Source organism: Corythoichthys intestinalis, chromosome 11, assembly GCF_030265065.1.
Source record: "Corythoichthys intestinalis isolate RoL2023-P3 chromosome 11, ASM3026506v1, whole genome shotgun sequence".
NCBI classification, from domain to species: domain Eukaryota; kingdom Metazoa; phylum Chordata; class Actinopteri; order Syngnathiformes; family Syngnathidae; genus Corythoichthys; species Corythoichthys intestinalis.
The window spans coordinates 14,376,573-14,398,229 of NC_080405.1; the positions used below are offsets into that span (position 1 = coordinate 14,376,573).

At 38.9% G+C, this 21,657-nt stretch overlaps 2 protein-coding genes across 3 annotated transcripts in view; one reads left to right on the forward strand and one right to left on the reverse strand.

The window, feature by feature from the left end:
- Positions 1–751: 751 nt before the first annotated feature.
- On the reverse strand, positions 752–2,453 carry tomm5 (translocase of outer mitochondrial membrane 5 homolog (yeast)). The gene is made up of 2 exons (XM_057850698.1): positions 2,214–2,453; positions 752–1,024 (listed from the first exon to the last, which is right to left on the reverse strand). Exons 1-2 carry the CDS (start codon positions 2,332–2,334, stop codon positions 990–992), a joined length of 156 nt encoding a protein of 51 aa, XP_057706681.1. The 5' UTR covers positions 2,335–2,453; the 3' UTR covers positions 752–989.
- A 1,496-nt stretch (positions 2,454–3,949) lies between these two features.
- Positions 3,950–21,657, forward strand: part of frmpd1b (FERM and PDZ domain containing 1b) — a 61,199-nt gene continuing 43,491 nt past the window's right edge. Inside the window, exons 1-2 of one of the 2 annotated variants that reach the window (XM_057850113.1) lie at positions 3,950–4,165; positions 20,842–20,992. The gene's annotated coding sequence lies outside the window, so the exon portion shown is untranslated. The remainder of the gene's footprint in view (positions 4,166–20,841; positions 20,993–21,657) is intronic. The other variant, XM_057850114.1, reaches the window with a different exon arrangement.

The window sequence follows — 21,657 nt, forward strand, 5'->3', positions numbered from 1 at the left end:
CTCACGCAGTTTTCAGTTTTGACATCAACATAGTGGACAAAATTAGATGCACTTTGTTACATTTCTCCTCAGCCACTCGCAATTTGAGGAATGCGAACAGTAGAATGTTGGTTTTTTGTTTCTTGATACATCCAGGCAGGGACATCCCACAACTTGATGCAGTTGGTGTGGACAAAATTGAGAAACTGCTTAACCGAAAAATAAAAATCTATGCAAAAACATCCATGTATTTATAAATTTTTAATTCATTTTTCTTCAGGTAATACCTTTGAAAGTAGAGTGGGTTGACTAAGACATTCAACAAAATAGAGATCAGATTTTGTTTTTCCTAAATTAAAGGTTTGAAAGTATTTCTGTCCTCATTGATGGAGTATCTTTGTAATGAATGAAATTTAGACATTTGCAAACATCTGTTTGCTTTGGAAAACAGTTATACCATTATGTAGGTTACAAAAATATTCATAATCCCAATTATTTGCCGGTCGTAATCCTTGGTTGCAATACACAAAACTAGGATGTGAAACCCAGATTTAATTCATATACTTTGTATGTGTACTGTAAAAGCCAACCACTCACGAATATGCAGGTATTGACTATCAAAATTGTTTGTGTAATTCTATATTCACTTTCAATCCTGACACTGAATATTTAATTTCATTTTGTATCGAAAATGGATTGAACGAAGAGTCCACCCTCTTGGTTTAGCTAAATTAACATTTTGACCTAAAATACGAAGACATAGAATGCCAAATGAGTTTGAACATCGCATTTAATCCAAAATCAATTCGTACTAATGGAAATTCATACTATAACACATTGAAAAACTGCACAGTGTTTGAACAGAAAAAAAATAAGTGACTAAGGAACCCAGGAAAATGTCACGCGGGTGGTGAAGATTGAGCAGATGCAGGACATCCTCCACTCATCATGTTGCATGGATGCCTTTGACATAGGTCGGAGATCCTCTGGATGGAAAGGAGAGCCGCCTCTCAAATACTGTCGAGCTGCTTTAATACATACGGAGCTGTAAACAAAATATTTTTGATCAGTCAGCAAAACAAACGAGTTTGCATTTTTATCAGATCTGTATTTATATATTGCTTAATCACACATGTACATGCCTCAGTCTGATTAAGCTGTATTAATATACCAGTGCATTTTACATCCATCCAATGTTATTTTGGACACAGCAAACATTTTGGGTTCTTAAGTGATGCATTTAACTTTTTCAGTCACTAAAGTGGGCATCTATTCAAAAATGGCTTTCTCCTATAGTAGGGGTCTCAAAACTCAATTTATTGGGGGTTTGCTGGAAATAAGAGTCAAGGCTGCATTAGGAAATCCCAAATACAGGATTATAATGTTGCAAATTCAGCCCCAAAAAGATATCAACCCAGATAGCAGACAGACGTTGAAAATATGTTGGAACAAGAGTCCGCTGTCGATCTTATATCGTTGAATCAACGTCACTTTTGCACCCTCAATTAATGATGTTTGAACGTTGAAATCATTACAAGTTTAAACATTTTGATTATTAATAATATTGGAATGACGCTGAATCAATGTTATGTTTTCAACCAAAACGCCCGCTCATCCATAATTCAATGACTTTTCAATCATATTTCCCGGTCAATCATAAATCAACTATTTGTCAACATCAGTTCATCAAATATAAAACAATGTTAACCCAACCATCGCCCTGACATACCATAGAACAACGTTGTTTCAACGTCACTTGACGTCGAAAATTTCGACGTCAACCATACTGACGATTTTGATGGAAAATCAACGTTTATTCAATGTCGGTCTACTATCTAGGAATAGATTTACTCATTCACTGCCAGCCCAGGTCACAGATTACGTGGTGTGGTAGTTTGTGTAAGAGGGAAATGCCACTAAATTAAATTGGATTGGACGTGTATTGCCGTCAATAGCAGCCGAAGAGTTAATATATGTGAAGTCACAAAAGGGTTGCAAGTTTGAGATCCTGTCCTAGATTAATGTAATAAAAACAAAGAAAAACAATCATGATTTGTGCATGGAAGGGTTAAAATTATGTTCGCCACTCAAAAAGGACATGGAAACTGGATTTTTGTCACTTACAGGTTTTAAATGTTTCGTCAATAAATATAATTGCGTATTTTAGTAACAAGACATTATTTTATTGTTTTATTTATTGTGTAACAGCATTCCAATGTCATTTGTGTACTCACTGGCTCTGAGGAGAGCGACGTAAATAAGAAAGTTTCGTAAAGACGAGACGACGTCTTGTCGCATTTTCTTCTTCATTTCCTCAGGGTCCATTTTAGGCCCAAGTCCTTCCAGTTTAAACATGATCGGCGTGGTTTAAATTGATTTTGTTGTCTCGTCTTCTTCCAACGACAGCTTGGTCCGATTGAGTAGCATGGAAGAAACACGGTGACCCGGAAGTACGTACCGGAAGTTGTTGAAGTCAAGTACGGCGATTTCAAAGAGACAAATTTTACAGATGGTGATTAAAAACTAATATAAAAACAATAATACTTTTGGAAACAGTTTAGGTTGTAAGCCGACTCCTACCAATAGTGAATGGGATGGGCTCCAGCACCCAGCGACCGTCGTGTGGGTTAACGGTACATTTAAATTAAACGTAAAACCAAATTACAAACAAAGATGTTTACCATCTCCTCCTCATTTAAAAAAAAATAATTAAGAATATTAGATAGATATAAGAGAAAAATGAAAAGTTTATAGATTGAACCCAGATGGTAGAAAAGATTTTGGATCAACATTCCGCTATCGATCTTGTATCGTTGAATCACTTTTGCACCCTCGATTAATGTTGTTTCAACGTTGAAATCCTTACAAAACCTGATCGGCGAAGACAATCTACGTCATTTCGATTATTGATAATATTGGAACAATGTTGAATCAATGTTATGTTTTCGACCAATACGCCCGCTCATCCATAATTCAATGACTTTTCAAACATATTTCCCGGTCAATTATAAATCAACTATATGTCAACATTAGTTCATCAACTATGAAACAATGTTAACCCAACTATCGCCTGACATACCATAGAACAACGTTGTTTCAACGTCACTTGACGCTGAAAATTTTTATGTCAACCATACTGATGATTTTGATGGAAAATCAACATTTATTCAATGTCGGTCTACTATCTGGGAAGGGAATAATTGCTTTTTTCTTATCTAATTATAAAAAGAAAATAAGAGAAGGAAAGAATTTTACTGAAACCCTTTTTTAAATGCCGTATTTGGACCATTGATAGATGTCTAACGGCGGAGTCGACGTCGTACTTGTAATTTGCATCCATTTTGCGTCGGAATACTTATATGACGCCCTTAGTTAGTGGAAGTAAAGTGTGTAATTTTTTCGATTAAAAAACTCTTAATTTGCTGAATTATTGACATATTTACAAACGGAATGATATTAACGTGGATTTAATTCTATCTGGATGTAGATTTTTTTGAAAATATATATAATTATCATTAAGTTTTGAGTTAATTTCCTGCTTCTCTGATGGTTAGGGAAAAACAGCCAATTAAAAACTGGTTGAAAATTAAGCAATTTGTAGCTAAATCATTGCACACGCTCCATTCACTATAATGCTAATTATGCTATGATCTTTTTTTTGTTGTTTTTTTTTTTTTGTCTTTACTTGATTCGTTAACCAGTTAGTTATCTGCCATTGACGGCGTTAGACGTCCAATCCAAACAAACGGGCGCTGGGAAAACGCCCCAGGTCAAAATGGGATAGACGTCTATCGCCGTCAATGGCAGCCAAATGAGTTAAATATTTACATGCGTTGGCCGACATAAGTATTTCATGACGTACCTAATTGATGTTGACTGTTTGACCTTGCAAGGGGAGGGGCTGGGGTCCAGTGTGCAGACGACAGAGAAATAAGAGGGTTGGGTTGGAGGGTGGGAGGGTCTATTGTGAGCTCAGGGCCGGGGATTAAATAGAGAAGCAGTCCCGGCACGATGACAGCATCCAGCACATAGATATCACCCCACCCCACCCCACCTCACCACCACCCCATCATCCCCATCCGGTCTGGGGAGCACGACGCGGATATTTCGGGGGAGAGACAATCGCTGTTTGTCTTGACATTCTCCGCATCATTCTCCGCCGAGCCTCCTCTTAAAAAACCACGAGGTGAGTAAACGACATCCACGCGCCGCACCGCGGCGTCTCTCTCGCCTTCCTCACACCTTGTGTTCCATTCTTCTCCGTTTGAGATTTCTCGGCTAAACGAGTCATTCAATTGACGGCGATCCACGCAGATTGAGTACAGTGATGGATATTTAAATCCGATTAAGATTATATATGGAAACGACAAAAGGAGGACCTTTTTCCTTTGTTTAGTCTTTCTATTTGACTGTTTGATGAATCACAATTTGATCACAGAGGAAGGGTGGATGCTTTCTGGAGGCATGTAGGGGCAGTGTGTGACCACATATGGACATTTAAAAATCTATTTTTGAAATCATTCAGGATTCTGTTAGCTGTGAGGACCAATGTTGTGTTCATTGACAGCTCAATGGACTGCTGAGATTCATACGGATTTTAAGAGTGGAGCTTGTAAAGCTCATATTATGAATGGGCGTAGGCGACTGGCAGTGCTTTGGGATAGTCATCTTTTTTTCCCCTTCTTCTTCCCCTGTCTTCATGTCCTATGGCCAGAAGCGGCAGCCTTCTTCTACTACGTCAGGCCGTGCCATACATGACAACACAACTAGACCGGAACAATGTCTTTTGGTTTTCCGGGGCTTTGATTTCATGCACGACATGGTTTTTAACACCATCTAGGGTCACACTTTCATGAACACATCACTGCTTTGGAGGCAATGACTGGTTCTAACATCAGCATCATTCCATTATTTGATCCTGTTTATTCATAGAAAGTTTTCCACAAAAATCTATTTAACATTTGGGAAATGTTCTAAAGTAGGAATTTATGGTCAATTACTGGAATGGTAGATATACATATTTTGTTTTGACATGAGCAAACGGCCGTGCAACATATGTTGCTGTGCTTCAGGGGTTTATTTAGTCAGCCACATCTGTGTACTTTAAAGATTTGGAGGACTGAGACTTGTCCTCGGCTAAACAGTGTGAATTTATGAAAATTCTACTATTTTCTGATTTAGTCAATGCCCTTAAAATCCTTCTTGAGATTATTATCAAACATCTCAATGCGTGAAGAATATTCGTCAACATATAAAATTGCTCTTTCAGCACCTTAATACTCAAATCTTTGTGATGCAGACTTCATCACTACCGCGTCTTCCTCTGCTGACATTGACAAAAATACTACTGCAAACAGCAAGAGCATCTGGCTCTCGCAGGTGTCGGTTCCACATATGTGGTGTGAAAAATGTTGAAATCTCGGGTAATTTTTGATGAGGATCTTTCCAGTGGCCTTCTCCTCTTCTCTTTATTTGGATAACTGTGCTTCATTTTACTCAAAACATTCCGGCTAGTTTGTTTTCCCAAGTGCATATAGTAAGAGCATGTACACATGTAGTAAGAACGTAAGAACACTGGCAGCCCACCCAGTTCAAATGGATTTAATGTATATTACTGCCAATAGTAGTTATCCATGTCTACAAACTTGCAATTCACAGCCTTAGTCCTAGGGTTGTAAATCATCAAATTTATGACGATACCATATCAATTCTATGCACGAAGATACCATTCTTTCCAAATTTGCAAAGTCGATTAAATTCAAAGGCCTTTGATTAATTTAATATAATATTATGAACAAAGTCAACACAGTCAGTTGCATTTCACTTAAAGTTCCTGTGACAGCAAAAAGCATGTTTTTTCATATTTTCTGCGGTATTTTATGCTCCTAATTGAAATGGACCGCTTGGATGTGTGTGGAAGCGATCGCTATATTATTTAGTTTTTTTAATCCCGCGCCACGAAAATGAGTGACTTCCGGCTCCAGTCTCGACTTGAGAAAGAGGGCGCTGTGAGGTGTACGGTAGAAGGAGTCCTGTTCACTGTCCAGCTGTACTGTTGTATGAGAAAGACTAAGGATTCAGCTGATTTTGTGGTTTAATTTGTTTATTTTTCATGGATATTGGCCAAAACAAGCTGTGGGACCATTGAACTTACGAGGAATTGAGTAAACATCGTGTTTTGTATTATGTCAAATACTGGAATCATTTTAATATGTTGGTGGCTAGCATTTTGTGGCTGACATGCTACTTGTGGACTCGGCCGACGACATCGGCGGCTTGTCGCACATCCTCCCGCCGGGAGAGCACTATACTCGGTTTATTACCCTCTTCATGTGCCTGGTGTTCTGTCAAATTTTCAACCCCATCAGAAATGGCAACTTTGTGTTAAAAATGGCCGCGAATACAGCGATAGCAAAGTAAACACAACAAACTGTCTTTAAATAAAGGACTATTTACTTACGTTTCATCACGGATTAGCAGGTAGAAAAGATCTCTTAAGACACATTCCATCTGTCATGTTAGCTGCACAACAACTGCACGCCGCTCTTTGTTCATGTCGCCGCCATGTAACAAAGCATTAGTTCTCATTATATTTGTGTTGACCATGTGGCAGCTACGCGTTCCTCCGACGTCAGCCAATTTGTCCAGCTGCTTCCCCGGCGAGCTCTCTTGTCCGTAATAGCAGGGGAACGAGCTGTAACTTGCTCTCTGCTGGGCGGGTTGCTGATCAGCGAAGACAATCAACAACCCCGCAGCAGTGTGACATGATCCGGGCTAGTTTTTGTGTGATTTTTCTCTACGAAAGCGAAAATAAGACTTTGAGACGTCACTCGGTTGGGGTTAGCATGTCTGCTAGCTGTCAGCTGTCACTCGATAAAAAGAATATCCTTTAAAAATATGGGAGTAGAGAGACTGAAACATTGACATTTTGCAGCTGTCTTCGTTGCATTTTCCTTGTTATGAATAATTCCCCCTCAATGGGCTGCACACTAAATACGATGAAACCATTCTCCCCTGTCATCCTTCTGTTGGGGACGCTAGAGCCCTATAATGGTAGGCGTGGCTAGACGGTGGATTAAAAGACTAATTTCTTGTCATCTTTGCTTTGCCAAATTGTTGTATATAGTCGGATCGTCACAAAATATGATTCTAATTTACATAATAATGCTATTTAAGACTTTTTTACCCTGTCGTACGTACTTTAAAGCAATGAAAAGTACAAAGCAGTTATTAAGTTTTTGACAATTTTGTTGCCGTAACATTTGAATGTAAACCGTTCTTTTGAACAAACATTATATCTAAATGATGACGATCTTGATCAATGTTTTGCGTTTTGATTGATTTCAATTGTGCTTAACAAATCGGTATATCGATCCAGATCAATGTATTGTTACACCTCTACTAAGCCTTTCCCGGTGAGAAAATGTAGAAGACATAAAGGCCTTGTTCAGATTGGCTGCCGAAATCCGATTTCTTAGCCCATCCAGTTTGGACAGTCACAAAGCACAGAAATCAGATTTTTGTGAGACAGATTGAAACCACATATGGGAGGTAGTTTTATATCAGATATGGACAGGATGGTTCTCAGTCTGAACAACTCAGATGGGTTTTGACTGTGACATCACTATGCTGGATGAGGCTTGAATTGCCACAGCCTTGTTTTCACTGCCAATTGTGTCAATAATGTGGCCCAGTCTGAACAGACCTGATTTGGACACTCGTTAAAATTGTGTCAACAGTCAGCTCTAAAAATCAGTTTTGAGGAGGAATCCGATTGGAATCAAATTTGCCTACAGTCTGAACACAGCCAAAATGTGTCTTTGTTACTGAATGAACATCAATTGAGGAAATTCAAAGTTTATTCCCAACAATTTGAACATTCAAATTTGGATGCTTCCCAGGATTCTACATACAAAAAAGGTGGATGCAGGCAGTGTGTAGTGACTCAGGGATGTACAATATGTTTACATTTTCCTTTGTGATAGGATGTGCATGCTCTGATCTCATGCTGGCAGAGAAGATCCGCAATGGACACAAGTCTCACATCAGGGAAGTCTTGATGCCTGCCTGCATTAGCCTCTGACTGGCTCGCCGATTGCTCCACTGTCCCACTTACTGGAGCCAGCCTGGCCTGCCATGCTCTTCCGCTCCTTTGTGTGTCTCTAGTGCAGTTGCTGGCTATGATCTGTATAGGTCAACAAACAACTGACTTCTTATTGTTGTTATTGTAGAATGTTGACATATCAAAAGTGCACAACATGACCCAACACTGAAGGCGCGAAAACCAACAAATCACTTAAAAAGCTGCACTATAGCAGGTTGCAGAGCTGCCATTTGGGCGAATGGCTGTGGGTGCACGGTCTTTGAATTTTTCATCGTACGCACACATTTTCGCTTTCCTGTTTGGTCACGCAGAATGGAAGATCTGTATTCCATTTACACCGGTGCAGATTTTTTAGTTTTAGACGCTTCCACGGTAGTTACTTGTGTTTTGAGGCATTGAAAAGTCCAAGAAAATCAAACCAACTATGAGAGGTTATTGGGTGAAAGAAAAACCGTTGAAGCCTTTTTTTAGTTCCAGCATCATAAAAAGTGACGTATTTGGTGTGAACTACTAGTATATGAATGGAGAAAACACTTTCCAAAATCTGTCAGAATTCTTTCTGGGAAAGTGGAAGCTGCCACTGAGGAGCATCTCCGTATTTTCTTGCATCTTCACTTCATGCATGTGTCCCAATTCCTTTATTTTGTAGTCCATGCTGATGCTTGGATGAATGATGGATCTATAGTAGGAAAGGTAGGGCAAACATAATCATAACAGACTGTACACAGTGTTGCAGGGGAAAAGGGAGACATGACCTCATTGATGTGACAGCGCCATGGTGATGGCACAGTTGACTGGCAGCGGTGCCGCAATGTAGGCCAACTCTATTTAGGAACATATAGTACAAAAGGTTATTCGACTGGAACAGCTAAGGCTTTCTATTCATCTTATAGTAGATCTTCCTTTTGATTTCAGTATGAATATGCAAAACAAAAATTTTAATAAACTGCATAGAAATTCGATTTAGGTATTTGTTTATTTGACTTCAAACTTGCAGACGTACTGTGTTTATTTCATTTTAAGATAACGCTTTTCATTTTTAGTTATTACAGTGAGTCTCAGACAGGGACACTATATCACACTCTCACATCCAGCGAGACTGCCTCTGAGATCAAGATGTTCCTCTCTCGGAACCATCGATAGCGGCGTGTAGCACAACACAGTGCGCTGTTAATCTTCAAAAGGTTCATTATATCATAGTGCGCTGGGGAGCGCGAGCCCCGCCAAGTCACTGATGAAAGGGGAAATGAAATGAGTTGTACACGTTGAGTCCAGGCTTCATAATGCTAATGGAATGAGCTGGAACGGTTGAATGAAGAACAGCAGATGTGGTGTTGTCTGGAATAACAGTGGCAGGCCCGCACAGGATCATCCTGTTCAGGATTACAAGTTTCCTGACCATCAGGCGAGCAGTAGCACTTGGCTTCATGACTTGACAGGCTTGAAACCTGCTGCCGGCAAATTGGGCTTTGGGGGTCTCAAGATGCTAGTTCTCTCTCTGAGGTGCCAATAAGCAAGGCATTCAACCTCTAAACTGTTTAGGGACATGATGCCCGTGTACAGCCCAACTTGCCCTTCCTTGCTTATGTGTCAATTAAAATATATATGGCGGAAAACACTTAGGTGACTTAAAGTTCTGCTCAGAGACCCCCAATTTGTCCAAATTTCAAAATGGTCCGATTTGCACGTGTGATACATCATTGGAAAGCTTAAAATCACAATTTTCTGGGGGAAGAAAAATTTTGAACAGGAGGGCATTTAAAAAAAAAAAAAATTGTAAACAGCAAAACCCTAACTGGAGACGAGAGCACGCAAGAGCAGAATTAAAGACGCCACGATTTTAACAAGATATTATTGCGTACTTACCTTGTTTAGATCCAAAAACTCCATGTAGCATGTATCACTGAGTGTCAAGACACAGGTGTGAATGGCCACAGACAGATTTTTTCTTTATTTTATGGGTGAAACATGGTGATATAACAAGGGTCGCGATACAGAAATCGCAGACAACAAGGAGTGGTTGAGATTTTCTTTTTCATATAGTTACCCTTTTAAACGTTATTTTTCAATTTTTCTTTGTTTGGATCGATTATTTATCATCTAACATATCGGGGAAAATGGGACAGTAACAAAAAAACTACAATTAAGCGAGTTATGAGGTAGAAATCTGTGACTGTTTTTTACAGACGCCAAATTTTTCATTGTGACGTAATTTGTTTAAAAATTTAAAATATGCGAGTGAATAATTTTTTAAAGTCATTTTCTTTTTTTCAACGAAATATTAGACATCAATTAATGATTGTCAGCTAAAAATGACAGACGTTTTGAATAATAACTATAAATACTTACCTTCTTTTTATGACTAGGTTGAATCAAAAGCGGTTGCGCGACGTCTGTAAACGGGGGTTTTCAGGGTAAAACCGACAAATTAAAAATAGTTCGGGGGCTTAATGCACCTTGAATCTGCTATGGCAGCATATAGACATACTGTTCTATAAAACACAACAGTTGTTTTTGCTTAAAATACTGCAGTTTCTTTTAAAGAGGAGTGCAAGAGCAGAAACTGCTTTTTCAGTCTTATCTGTGTTTTCCGCCATATATAGAAAAAAAAACCAGCATTACGGTCAATCACGAAGTGATCATATCATCTTACCCCACTGAAATGAATGGAAATCCCTCTAACCTTTTCCAGGCTCACAGGAAACAGTTGTTTATAGAAACATGATTTTCAATAGAAAATATATCACTCTACAGATTTTTACTGTGTTGAACAAAGTAATAAATATTGTCTTTGTGCTCTTCTTGTGTGCGGTCCTCGGCCATTAGGGGATACTACAATACAGAAATATTGGATAATCCTGCCCATAGTTAGCTGGGACAGGCTCCAGCACCCCCGCCACTCGTGGAGTCAGCGTCACTGAGAAATGAATAATACATGAAAACGACAATCAAGATTAAATGACTCAGATGCAGTCATATTGTTAGTTTTTCAGAGGCTAAACAATACACCATCTCAGATATTTTCTGTCTATGTGTTTTCAAATACAGTGTCTGTTGCTCAAATTCATATTCTTTTGCCAGTTCATGGCATTTTGAAATTTACAGTAAGTTGCCATCAAGCCTTTCAAGACATAAGTTATTCAGAGTTGATCAAATGCACAACAGGTAATTTTATACATTTTATGTCTGAACGTTAATTGGAAATAGCAAAAAGAATCAAGTCCGTTTCCTCTTTTTTGAACAATTGCTCATAAATGTGGTTCTCTGTCTGATTTATAGTACCGTAAATTTCGGACTATAAGCCGCTACTTTTTCCCTTCATTTTGAATCCCGCGGCTTATAGTTCAGTGCAGCTTATTTGTTGATTTATTTGGGTTAATAGGTATCACTTTATTTGACAGCGGCGTCATTAGACCTAAGACCACACTATCATGGGCATCACTGAATGCTTATGTCAGTAAGTGTCATCCGACAAATTATGTCATTAACTCCACATACTGCATGTCAAGCTTGGATCTTTTACATCCATTAAAAATAGAGATCATTTGACATCTGTTATAAGCATTTATTAATGCTCATGACAGTGTAATGTCATAATAATGATTGTCTAATAACAGTCTTATGGCGTCACTGTCAAATTAAGTGTTACCAAATACCATAACTAGCAATTAATGAAACAACTGGAACAGTAACTGAATAAATATTTAGCTCAAAACATGGGTTTTGATTGAGATACATATCTCAATACACTGATACACTGCCAATTAGTTTTCCCATTGGCAGTGTATCAAATACTTGTTCTCCCCACTGTAAATCTGTAGCGCTGCAAAGCATGCTGGGAGGCATGTTAGACAACAACAGTTTTGACAGCAGGTGGCAGCAGAGGTTGACTGTCTCCCCCAAGGGAGCGTTGATAGGCAAATAAACCTTTTTAAAACAATGAAGCTTTGCAACCAATTGGTTCAAAGTTTCATGATGGTTCATTTGGTCTTCCCCTAGTTGTTTGATGCGTTAAGTGTCACCGGTTAATATCTTTTGGTGTAAGTATCCTATATTCATATCCCAGTGGGGACAGCTGCAGCTTATGATCCAGTGCGGCTTATCTATGAACAAATACCATTTTCGTGCGAAATTTGGTGGATGGCGGCATATAGTCAGGTGCACCTTATAGTGCGAAATTTTTTTGTGCCTTGACACATATCTGATTTTTTGCACCACTTGAGAAAAAACAATATTTGTGTTGAGTCGCTTGAACCCGTGTGGAAATGTAACCAAATGTGTTTTTATGGTCCACATCTGTTCACTTTCCCTTCTGACTGGAAATCTTAGGTAACTTATAAACAAACATTCACAATTTACGAGAAGTCAATTAACCGAAAATGCACATTTTCTAATTTGAAAGATGCCAACAGTAGTACTGCTGTACTCGGAAAAAACGTGTGCAAGCACAAGAAAGAACATGGAAACTCAACAAAAGAAGGTTGCGACTTTGATCACTTTTCCTTTTTGTTGAATGGCTTCAAACACAGGGAAACTGTTGTCATTTTTCCTTTTTGTCAAAGAACATATCCTGCATATGACACACAACAAAACACAAGAGTGATGAAATAGTAGAGCTCATTGTAAAAAGGCGACGAGATCGTGCAAATGTCATAGAAAACCTTGAGGTTGTTTCCATGGCACTAAAGTAACAAGAAAAGGTTAATATGTTTTCATTGGCTGTATGTCGTTTTAAATAATTAATCCAGGTGACTGAAGAGTGCATCTGCATTTGACCTCATCCATTTTAAAAAAGTAAGATGAACTACTAAAGAATTACTCCAAGTTCAATACAATTTTGCGCACACATATTTTGTATTTACTTCATAAGTAAATCTTTCATTCTGTACTCTAATTTGTTAACTCACAAATTATGCATAGGTTTAAATGGATATTAGATACAGTGGTAGGAAAAAGTATGCAAACCTTTTGTATTTCTCACATTTCTGCATAAAATAACCATCAAATATGATCTGATCTTTGTCAAAATCACACAGATGTGAAAAAAGTGTCTGATTTAACTAAAACCACCCAACATTTATAGGTTTTCATATTTTAATGAGGATAGCATGCAAACAGTGACAGAAGGGGGGGAAATACGTGGACCCTCTGCCTAAGGAGACTTAAGAGAAATTGAAACCATTTTTTACCAAACAATTTGTCAGTTGTGTGCCCAATCACTGATGTGTGATTTAAAGCTACCCTGCCCACTATAAAACACACACCTGTTAAGAATTGTCTTGATAAGAAGCATTGTCTGATGTGCATCACGGCTCGGTCAAAAGAGCTGTCTGAAGACCTGCGATCAACGATTGTTGATTTGTATTAAGCTGGGAAAGGATATAAAACCATCTCTAAAAGTCTGGATGTTCATCAATCGACAGTCAGAGATGTTGTCCACAAATGGAGAGAGTTTGGCATTGTTGCTTTTCTCCCAAGGAGCGGCCATCTACAAAAGAGGACGTCAAGAGTTCAGCACAGAATACTCAGAGAGGTGAAAAACACCTAGAGTGTCTGCTAATGACTTACAGAAGTCACTGGCATGGTCCAATATCTCTGTGCACACGTCAACTATATGTAAAACTATGGCCAAGAATTGTGTTCATGGGAGGACTCCGCTGAGGAAGCCACTGCTGTGTAAAAAACATTGTTGCTCGTTTAATGTTCGCAAAAAGGCACTTGGGCACTCCATAGAAGTTTTGGCAAAATATTTTGTGGAGTGATGAAACCAAAGTTGAATTGGAAAAATGGAACACCTCAACAACATCAACACCTCATCCCCACCGTTAAGGATGGTGGAGGGAACATCATGATTTGGGGCTGTTTTGCTGTCTCAGGGCCTGGACAACTTGCAATCATTAATGTAAGAATGAATTCAAAAGTTTATTAGGATGTTTTCCCGGAAAGCCTGAGGCCGTCTTTCAGATAGTTGAAGCTAACAAGAGCATGGATGCTGCAACAAGACAATGATCCAAAACACAGAAGTAAATCAACTTCAGAATGGTTTCAGAAGAACGGACACAAAATATTAAATGTGATGGTTCACCTACTTATTTTCCCCTTTCTGTCATTGTTTGCATACTATCCTCATTAAAATATGAAAACCTATAAATGTTTGGGTAGTTTTAGTTAAAGCGGACACTGTCTTTTCATCTGTGTGATTTTCACAAAGATCACATCACATTTGATGGTGATTTTGTGCAGAAATGTGAGAAAAGGTTCAGATACTTTTTCATACCACTGTATGATATTTTCTTAACTCTTTCATGCACAAATCATGATTGTTTTTTCTTAAATGTTTTTATTATAGTCATATAGGACAGTGGTTTCAAACTGGGGCCTAGGAGCCAATTGTGTCTCACGGTACAATTTTGCAGCGCATATTTGACATCCAATTTTACTATTATTGAAATAAATTATGATTAATTTTAGCTAAAAATGAAAGAATTAATTGAGTGATCAATTTTGAATGAATAAATAAATTGTGATCGTTTTTAAAAAATGCTAATTAAAAAAAAAAGCAATGAGTAATCAAAAATATCTAAAAATAATTATGGTCAAAATAAAATTAATTTAAAAAATAAATAAAATTGAAAAATAATTTAAAAAATGTTCATAAATTGAAAAAAGAATAATAGAGAGTTAAATTCAAATAAGTGTGGCCGGTGTGTTGTTTGCTCTTAGAATTTTATTGATATATTAACCATCCTAACTGGGAGGAGCTGGAAACAATCAAACGATGAACAGTAGTCCGCTGTGTTGACAACTGTCCCTGAAAGGGTTAGAAAAAAAAGTTGTTAAACATTTCTTTCAGTCATTGAAATTTAATAGAGTATTTTTCTGCCAAGCTTGTCTTGTTTGTGTGACTGAACGAATGTGATATTAAGTTGTGCCTAAACATTGATGAAAATGAAGAGTAATACCTCTTCTGTTATATTCAGCTGGAGGGCAGCTTATGTGCGTGTGTGTGTGTGTGTAGGACAGATTTAGAACAAGATGTTAATAGCTCCGTTTCCCAAATAAAGCTGTAGTTTAGTTAGTAAGTAAGGCTCTCTCTTGCTTGTCATATGAAAGCTTGTGAATATTGTGCACGCAAGTGGTGTATTTGTAACAGCGGTGTGTGCAGCCAGCTGACTGAATAATTCAAGTTTGTTATTCACAAGCAGGAGAGAGAAGACCATCGTCTATCAACTGCATGTGTGCTCATACCGCAGGACTGAACAACAGACTGTTTTGTCGGAGACAGAGAGACATTATTGTGTGGGAAAATGGGCGGCGAGTGGGGGATTGATTGTCTTGGAGGAATGAGACGCAGACGTTGCAACACAGGGATTGGGAGTCTGAGACAGCCCTTATAACCTCAAACACATAATGAAGACTGGAGGCGGCTGCAGGGCAGAGCGAGCTACTGCATGGGAACATGGAATACTATGGCAGACGTAGACGAGCAGACATCTGTCAGCTTTTCTCAGTAATTCATATCAGGGATCAAATGAAATGTGGGAATATGTCTGCGCTTATAGCAAGCAAGGCAGAGGACCAATAAAAGTGCGTAGAATGCTAGACTGCATCCAGTCTTGTGCAAATCTCCGCCTAGCCCGAACACCACAAAATTGTACACTTTCATATGCTGCATTCAAGATGGCTGAAAAGTCATGGTTAGGGTTATCTAAGGACAAGTTAGATTCTTCACAGAACTGAACAGTGAAACCCACATGAAGGTATATAAACAGGAAGATCATAGCTTGAATTCAACCCACAAATCTAGGAACAGTGTGCTAATCACTAAGGTACAGAGGTGGGTAGAGTAGCCCAAAAATTTCCTCATGTAAGAGTAGCGTTACTTCTAAATAATATTACTCAAGTAAGAGTAAAAGTAGTCATCCAAAAATTTACTCAAGTACAATTAAACAAGTATTTATTGAAAAGAATACTCAAGTAATGAGTACCACTGTGAACAACTGCTTGCAATGTCAGGTTTTTTAAAATAATGGTATATTTTTTTCCTCAGCACAGCTTCATCTAAATGAACTGTTATTATTATACTGTACTATAGCCTATTACATGGCCACTTCAGGCCAAAAATACACCAAAATCATTGAATTCAGATATAAAGAATGAAACATCACCCATTCAAAGAGCATGAGTGCCCTCTAGTGGAGAAAAAAAACATTATTACCTCTGATTGGTATAACTGAGTCATGTGGTTATAGTTGCGAGATCTCACTGGTGAAACTGAGAGAGCCACTGTCTGCATATCTGGCAAAAATAGAGTCAATATGTAGAATAAAGAGGAAAAACGTAACGACTGTAGTGTAGCCCAAATTAGCGAAGTAAGAGTAGTGTTTGTTCTTCACAAATATACTCAAGTAAAAGTAAAAATAAATAAACTACTCTTAGAAGTACATTTTGCTCAAAAAGTTACTCAAGTAAATGTAATGGAGTAAAAGTAACACGTTACTTCCCACCTTTGCTAAGGTACCATGCCACCCTGCAACAACTGCAATGAAATTGTTTTAAGATTTGCTTTGTTGGCAGCTTTAAAAAAAATAAAAAAAACATTTGCCATTAGTAATTGTTTAAAATCAATTTTATTGTGGATGACCTGCAATTGACGGGTGACCAGTATGAGTTCCAGCACAAGCTCTGTGACCCTAGTGAGCGTATGAGGTAGGGAAAAAAAATGGATGGATGGATTCCCCTGGTTCACATAGAGGGCAATTTCCATTTGGTTGGGTTAATACATCAATTTCCTCCCAACTTCCTGGTTGTCTGGACAGAACTTGTTGGGTGTCCAACAAGCCGCACTACTGCCCTATACCTAACTCAGCGAATGATCACTACCATCTCTCTCCAACAGTACTTTATTTCATATCGTCTGATCTCAATTCTTTTCATGAGTTTTTTTTTTTTTTTAAATAAACTGGTAGTTTTAAAGAATTTACAATGAAAACATAAGAAACTAGAGAAAGTAAGGCATTTTATTCACATATGAAATAAAGATAAATATGGAAGAATGTCATCAGTAAGTTATTTCAACAATGCAAGGAATATGTATATTGGAAAATTAGGGTCTTTTTTGGTTAGGTGTACCATAGACTTCATAATATATTGATGGGGCGCAGGGCCGATTCATAGGGGGCCTATTTTTAAAAAAAACTTAAAATTCCAATATTTTCAGAACTAAAGCTGCTAAAACCGAAACAGGCACCTACCTTAGGCATATATGAGTCTCCATGAGCAGCAGCATCAAAAAATTCAGTCGCTCTTTAATAAAATCCAGATTAATTATTTATATAAGTATAACAAAATTAAAAGGCTATAAATTTCTAAAATTTTACACTATATGCACAAAAATCACCAAATGCAGAGAAAATCACCTATATATTCAGGATCAATAGCAATATTTAACATATCATGTAATTTTTTGTCCACAATAGCAACTTTTTTAAAAAATTTACTGCATGTTCTCAACAGCTAATAAATCACTCCATTTCACATCAGAAACTTAATACTTGGGGAAAACACGCAGAATCAATTATAAATAATATATAAATAGATTGTTCATAAATTCTTTATACAATTACAACTTATTATAGAATAGAATAGCCCTTTATTGTCGTTATACAGTTGTACAATGAAATTGTGGAGAATCTCCCTTACAGGGAGCTTTTTACGTTGAAAAGTCTTGTGAATAAATGCTTAAATCCCTGTATTCTTCATAGATATGAATGTAAAAGAGTCTCGATTCTTTGTTAAAAGCAAAAAAACAAAACGGGCAGTTAGCATTTATTTTACGAAAATATTGCGTATGACACCAATGCCGTAGCAGCTAATCTCTCCCACTGATTTTTTTCAGGATGTTTCGAAATTCATGCATGGTACGAAAAATATAATAATTACCTTGAATCCTAGAACAAATCACTCCTGAGACAATCCTTCCTGTTTGTATGCGGTACAGCTCGTACTTTTTCAACCTAAATCCGGCGTTGGATCGCTGCGTGTGTTTGAGAATAACTGCGACCAACTGCGAAGCATAACTTAGCCTTGACTGATGCTGGGTGTGGGCAGGCCCCCTACCCGAAGGCGTGGCGCAAGGTCTGGGGAAAGTGACCAGTCAATATATTACGAAGTCCATGGGTATAGAAACTGCCCGCTTCAGGGATAATAAGAACAGAAACCCTTAAGAATTTTTTAAGACTGCAACTGAAGCTCAGCTTTCCCCAAAATGTAAAAAACAAAGAAAAAAAAGTGATCAAATGTATACTGTTATGTGTACTTGTCATTGACTAAATATACAACGCGCTCAACTTTTGTTCAAAAATAGCATCTTATCACTAACAATGCGGCTTGCATTTCATTAATTCGGGCAGCTTCACGGTCCTCTAAATAGTGTAGAAGCTGTGCGTCTCCAGAGAGTGCGTTGTTCCACTATAGTAAAACGAGACGTGTCATTGGCTAAAGGCTAGGTTTATTCCACCCATCGGATGCTGTGCGTCTCTGGGCGTCTAAGGGCAGTGAGCGGTGGCTCGGCTCTGGTTCTTTGCATGATTATTGGATGATCTCTCTCTCTCAAATCACTTTTTGATAGCGAAATGAGCAAATCTGTGATTGTCGTATTAATATCCACGGGGGGCATTTTTCCATTTTCATTCCATTGTTCTGAGTTGAATTGGATACTTTCATAAACATCCTAGCAACACTTTCCTTGATAAAAACGAAGAGAAAAATTTAGCTTCTGGTTTTTTTTTTTTTTTTTTTTTTTTAATTGTAGCTGGCTGTGTTCGAAGACCTGACTTCTGGCACTGTAGTTTCTTTCCCTACCGAGCAACGGGTGCCGCTGAGGGCCTCCACAGTAACAAAGCACTAATAGGTGGACACACGTTGAGCTTCCTCTCATCGAAAGACCAGCATCCGCTACTGTTTTCCTCTTTTTCAATAACTAGTTAGTAAGAAATAAAAGAATGCTCTTAAGCATCATGGATACTGGGAGGCAGTGTTGCGCTTTGCAGTAACAATTGTAGAAAAAAGACGAAAGCTAAGCTAATATAACTTGTTTCTGGCAGCGTTCAAAGAGCATATGCTTGTGAGTGTTATATTTCTTCTCTATGAATGTTCCTAATGTTTTTGTTTGTGAATATTCATTGTTACGCATTGAAAAGCTATGTTGATTTTCATTAGCCCTTGTATGGCAACCTCTATTCTTATGCATGTTTAGCTTTGTTATGCGTGATTAGCTTTACAGTTTAACTCAACTAGCAACGGCAACATTGGACTCTTTTTGAGAGACTGTTAGCTATGTGCCAAGCTATATTCAGTTTCTACCTCCACCATGTTTGGTCGATTAAATGTCACATCTGATCACCGAGATTGACCTCAGTTTTTTTTTTTTTTTTTTTTAAATCTACAATCTCGATCTTAAAATCGCCCAGCCCTATTTGGGCATTCTTCTCTGTGTATGGCAGCGAACCATGATTTTTATGCTAACAAAAAACAGCAGGTGATATCTAAAACATTTCCTGGTATACATAGAATGAGTAGAGGTATGCTTTTTTAAAATTTATTCAACAAGCATACAATACATCAGTGCCCTGCCATCTGGCTATGTTGGCCCTTAGGAATGCTGCACTCATCAACATTCTCCACTCCTCCTTATGAACAAACTCCCTCGCAAAGAACTGTAGTTACTTTTGTTCTTTCTGTGCATTTCTTTGCCGTGGCCCTTTTCGGCCTCTTTAAAAGCCTCTGCACCCCCTCCAATATCCTGTCCTTTCTTTCTTTTCTTTCCTTGGAGCTACTCTTTCACAATCCCGTCCCCTTTTCTCAGCCCCCTTGAAAGCCGCCTCCCAGTTCTCTGTTTCACCTCCGCAACCCCCATTCGCCTCTCCAGTGTCCCCTCTTCTTTTCTGTGCTTGTTGCCTGCCTTGGCAGTGGTGTAGAAGAAGGCGGTCAGAGGCTGCGCTGGCTGCATTAGCCCCATGCATTATTCATGTACCCTGCAGTCTGTGTTGGTCTTCTGCTGCCTTTTCACTGGGACACATTGGCCTGCTCAAACAGCTTGCTGTATGGGACAGATTGGACTTTCGATTTTTGCACTCTTCTGCCGACAAAAGTCAAGCAGGTCAACATTTAAGTGTAATTTTAGGTGGTTTCAATGTGTGGTTACGCACTGTCTCACTTAACGCCGCAGCCAACGACAAAGCATTCCCCAAATGTTTATTTTCTCCCCAAGCTGGCTTTAGGTTCCAGCCATATCCGGCCCTGATGTTCATGATGAAAGCTCTTTTATTACTGGCCAAGATTTCGGTCTGGTTGGCAGCCTCTTTAGAGCGCGCCCAGTCAGAACTGTTAACCGGACTAGGGCGCTATGAAATTTTAATTTAGACAACCAGATGAGGATGGAGTGCCTTGTCTCCCCATCGCCATGTGCTTCAGAGGCTGTAGTGGAGCGAGAGTAAGAGAGCGAGAGCGAAAGAGAGTGAGCCTCGGGGACCAGAGGAGGGGCCTCTTGGAAAACCACATCCACATAGCTGGTTTGGATTCACATCTGCTTTGCTTGACATACTTTCAAGATTCACCCTGAAAGTATAATCTAGAATACTATAGTATCATTGTTTTACACACAGAGGGTTTTCAGATTTCATTCTAATCATCAACTTCTCGTGTGGGTGTCGATTATCACATTTGACAGGCTCCCTGATAGAATCTGTTCATCACAGGTGGCTACGCCAGACTAGGACCAGCACCGATGATCACAAGGTTCCCCCTTCACCTCCTTTCAGCCAATCCTGGAGGGGCTGCGGAGCTGATGTCTCAGAGGGCGAGCGGCTGTCTGTGTTGCGGAGTCCTAAAGAGGCAAGCTTCATCGCGGTGAGTCACATAATCTCGCTGTTCCTATTTGTAAAGCGCGTCCCTGTGTTTGGACCCTGAAAATGTCCATCTCCTTTTGATCATGACAGAATACACGTCAATTCTCGTGTTAACACATTTGAATGTAATCCATCGATATGGTATTTTTTTTCCTGGGTTGAGGTAACATCATTTTATATTACTGGACTTAGTGTTTAGCATGGCAGTCATAAAATGGCTAGAACGCTGCTGCTTGCTGTCATCGGAGATGGTTTCCTGACTCGGCAGAGGTGTGAGACAGCAAAAGCGAAAATGCAGGAACTGCTTGACTGAACACCACACGAACACACATAACCGCACACAGGCATCCAGTGCACCTTTACACTCAAGACCGAGTGGTTTGTCGGTCCCCGTCCCTCGGCGGTTCGTCAATAATCACACTCATCTTCTCGGGCGCAGCTGTCAGCGATGTAGCTCTGCTCATCCTTCCTCATCCTCACCAATCAGCCTCTGTACGGATCAGCAGGAGGTGCTAAAGTGACACCCGTCCAGTGTTGGCCTCTGCAGATCGAAGGCCTATAATCCTCTTAAAGGTCAAACCTACGGGGCATGCTATAGTATTACTGTGAGAAGCTCGTCATCACTTGCACACAAGCGGAAATTGAGATGAAGATGAGTACAGAACT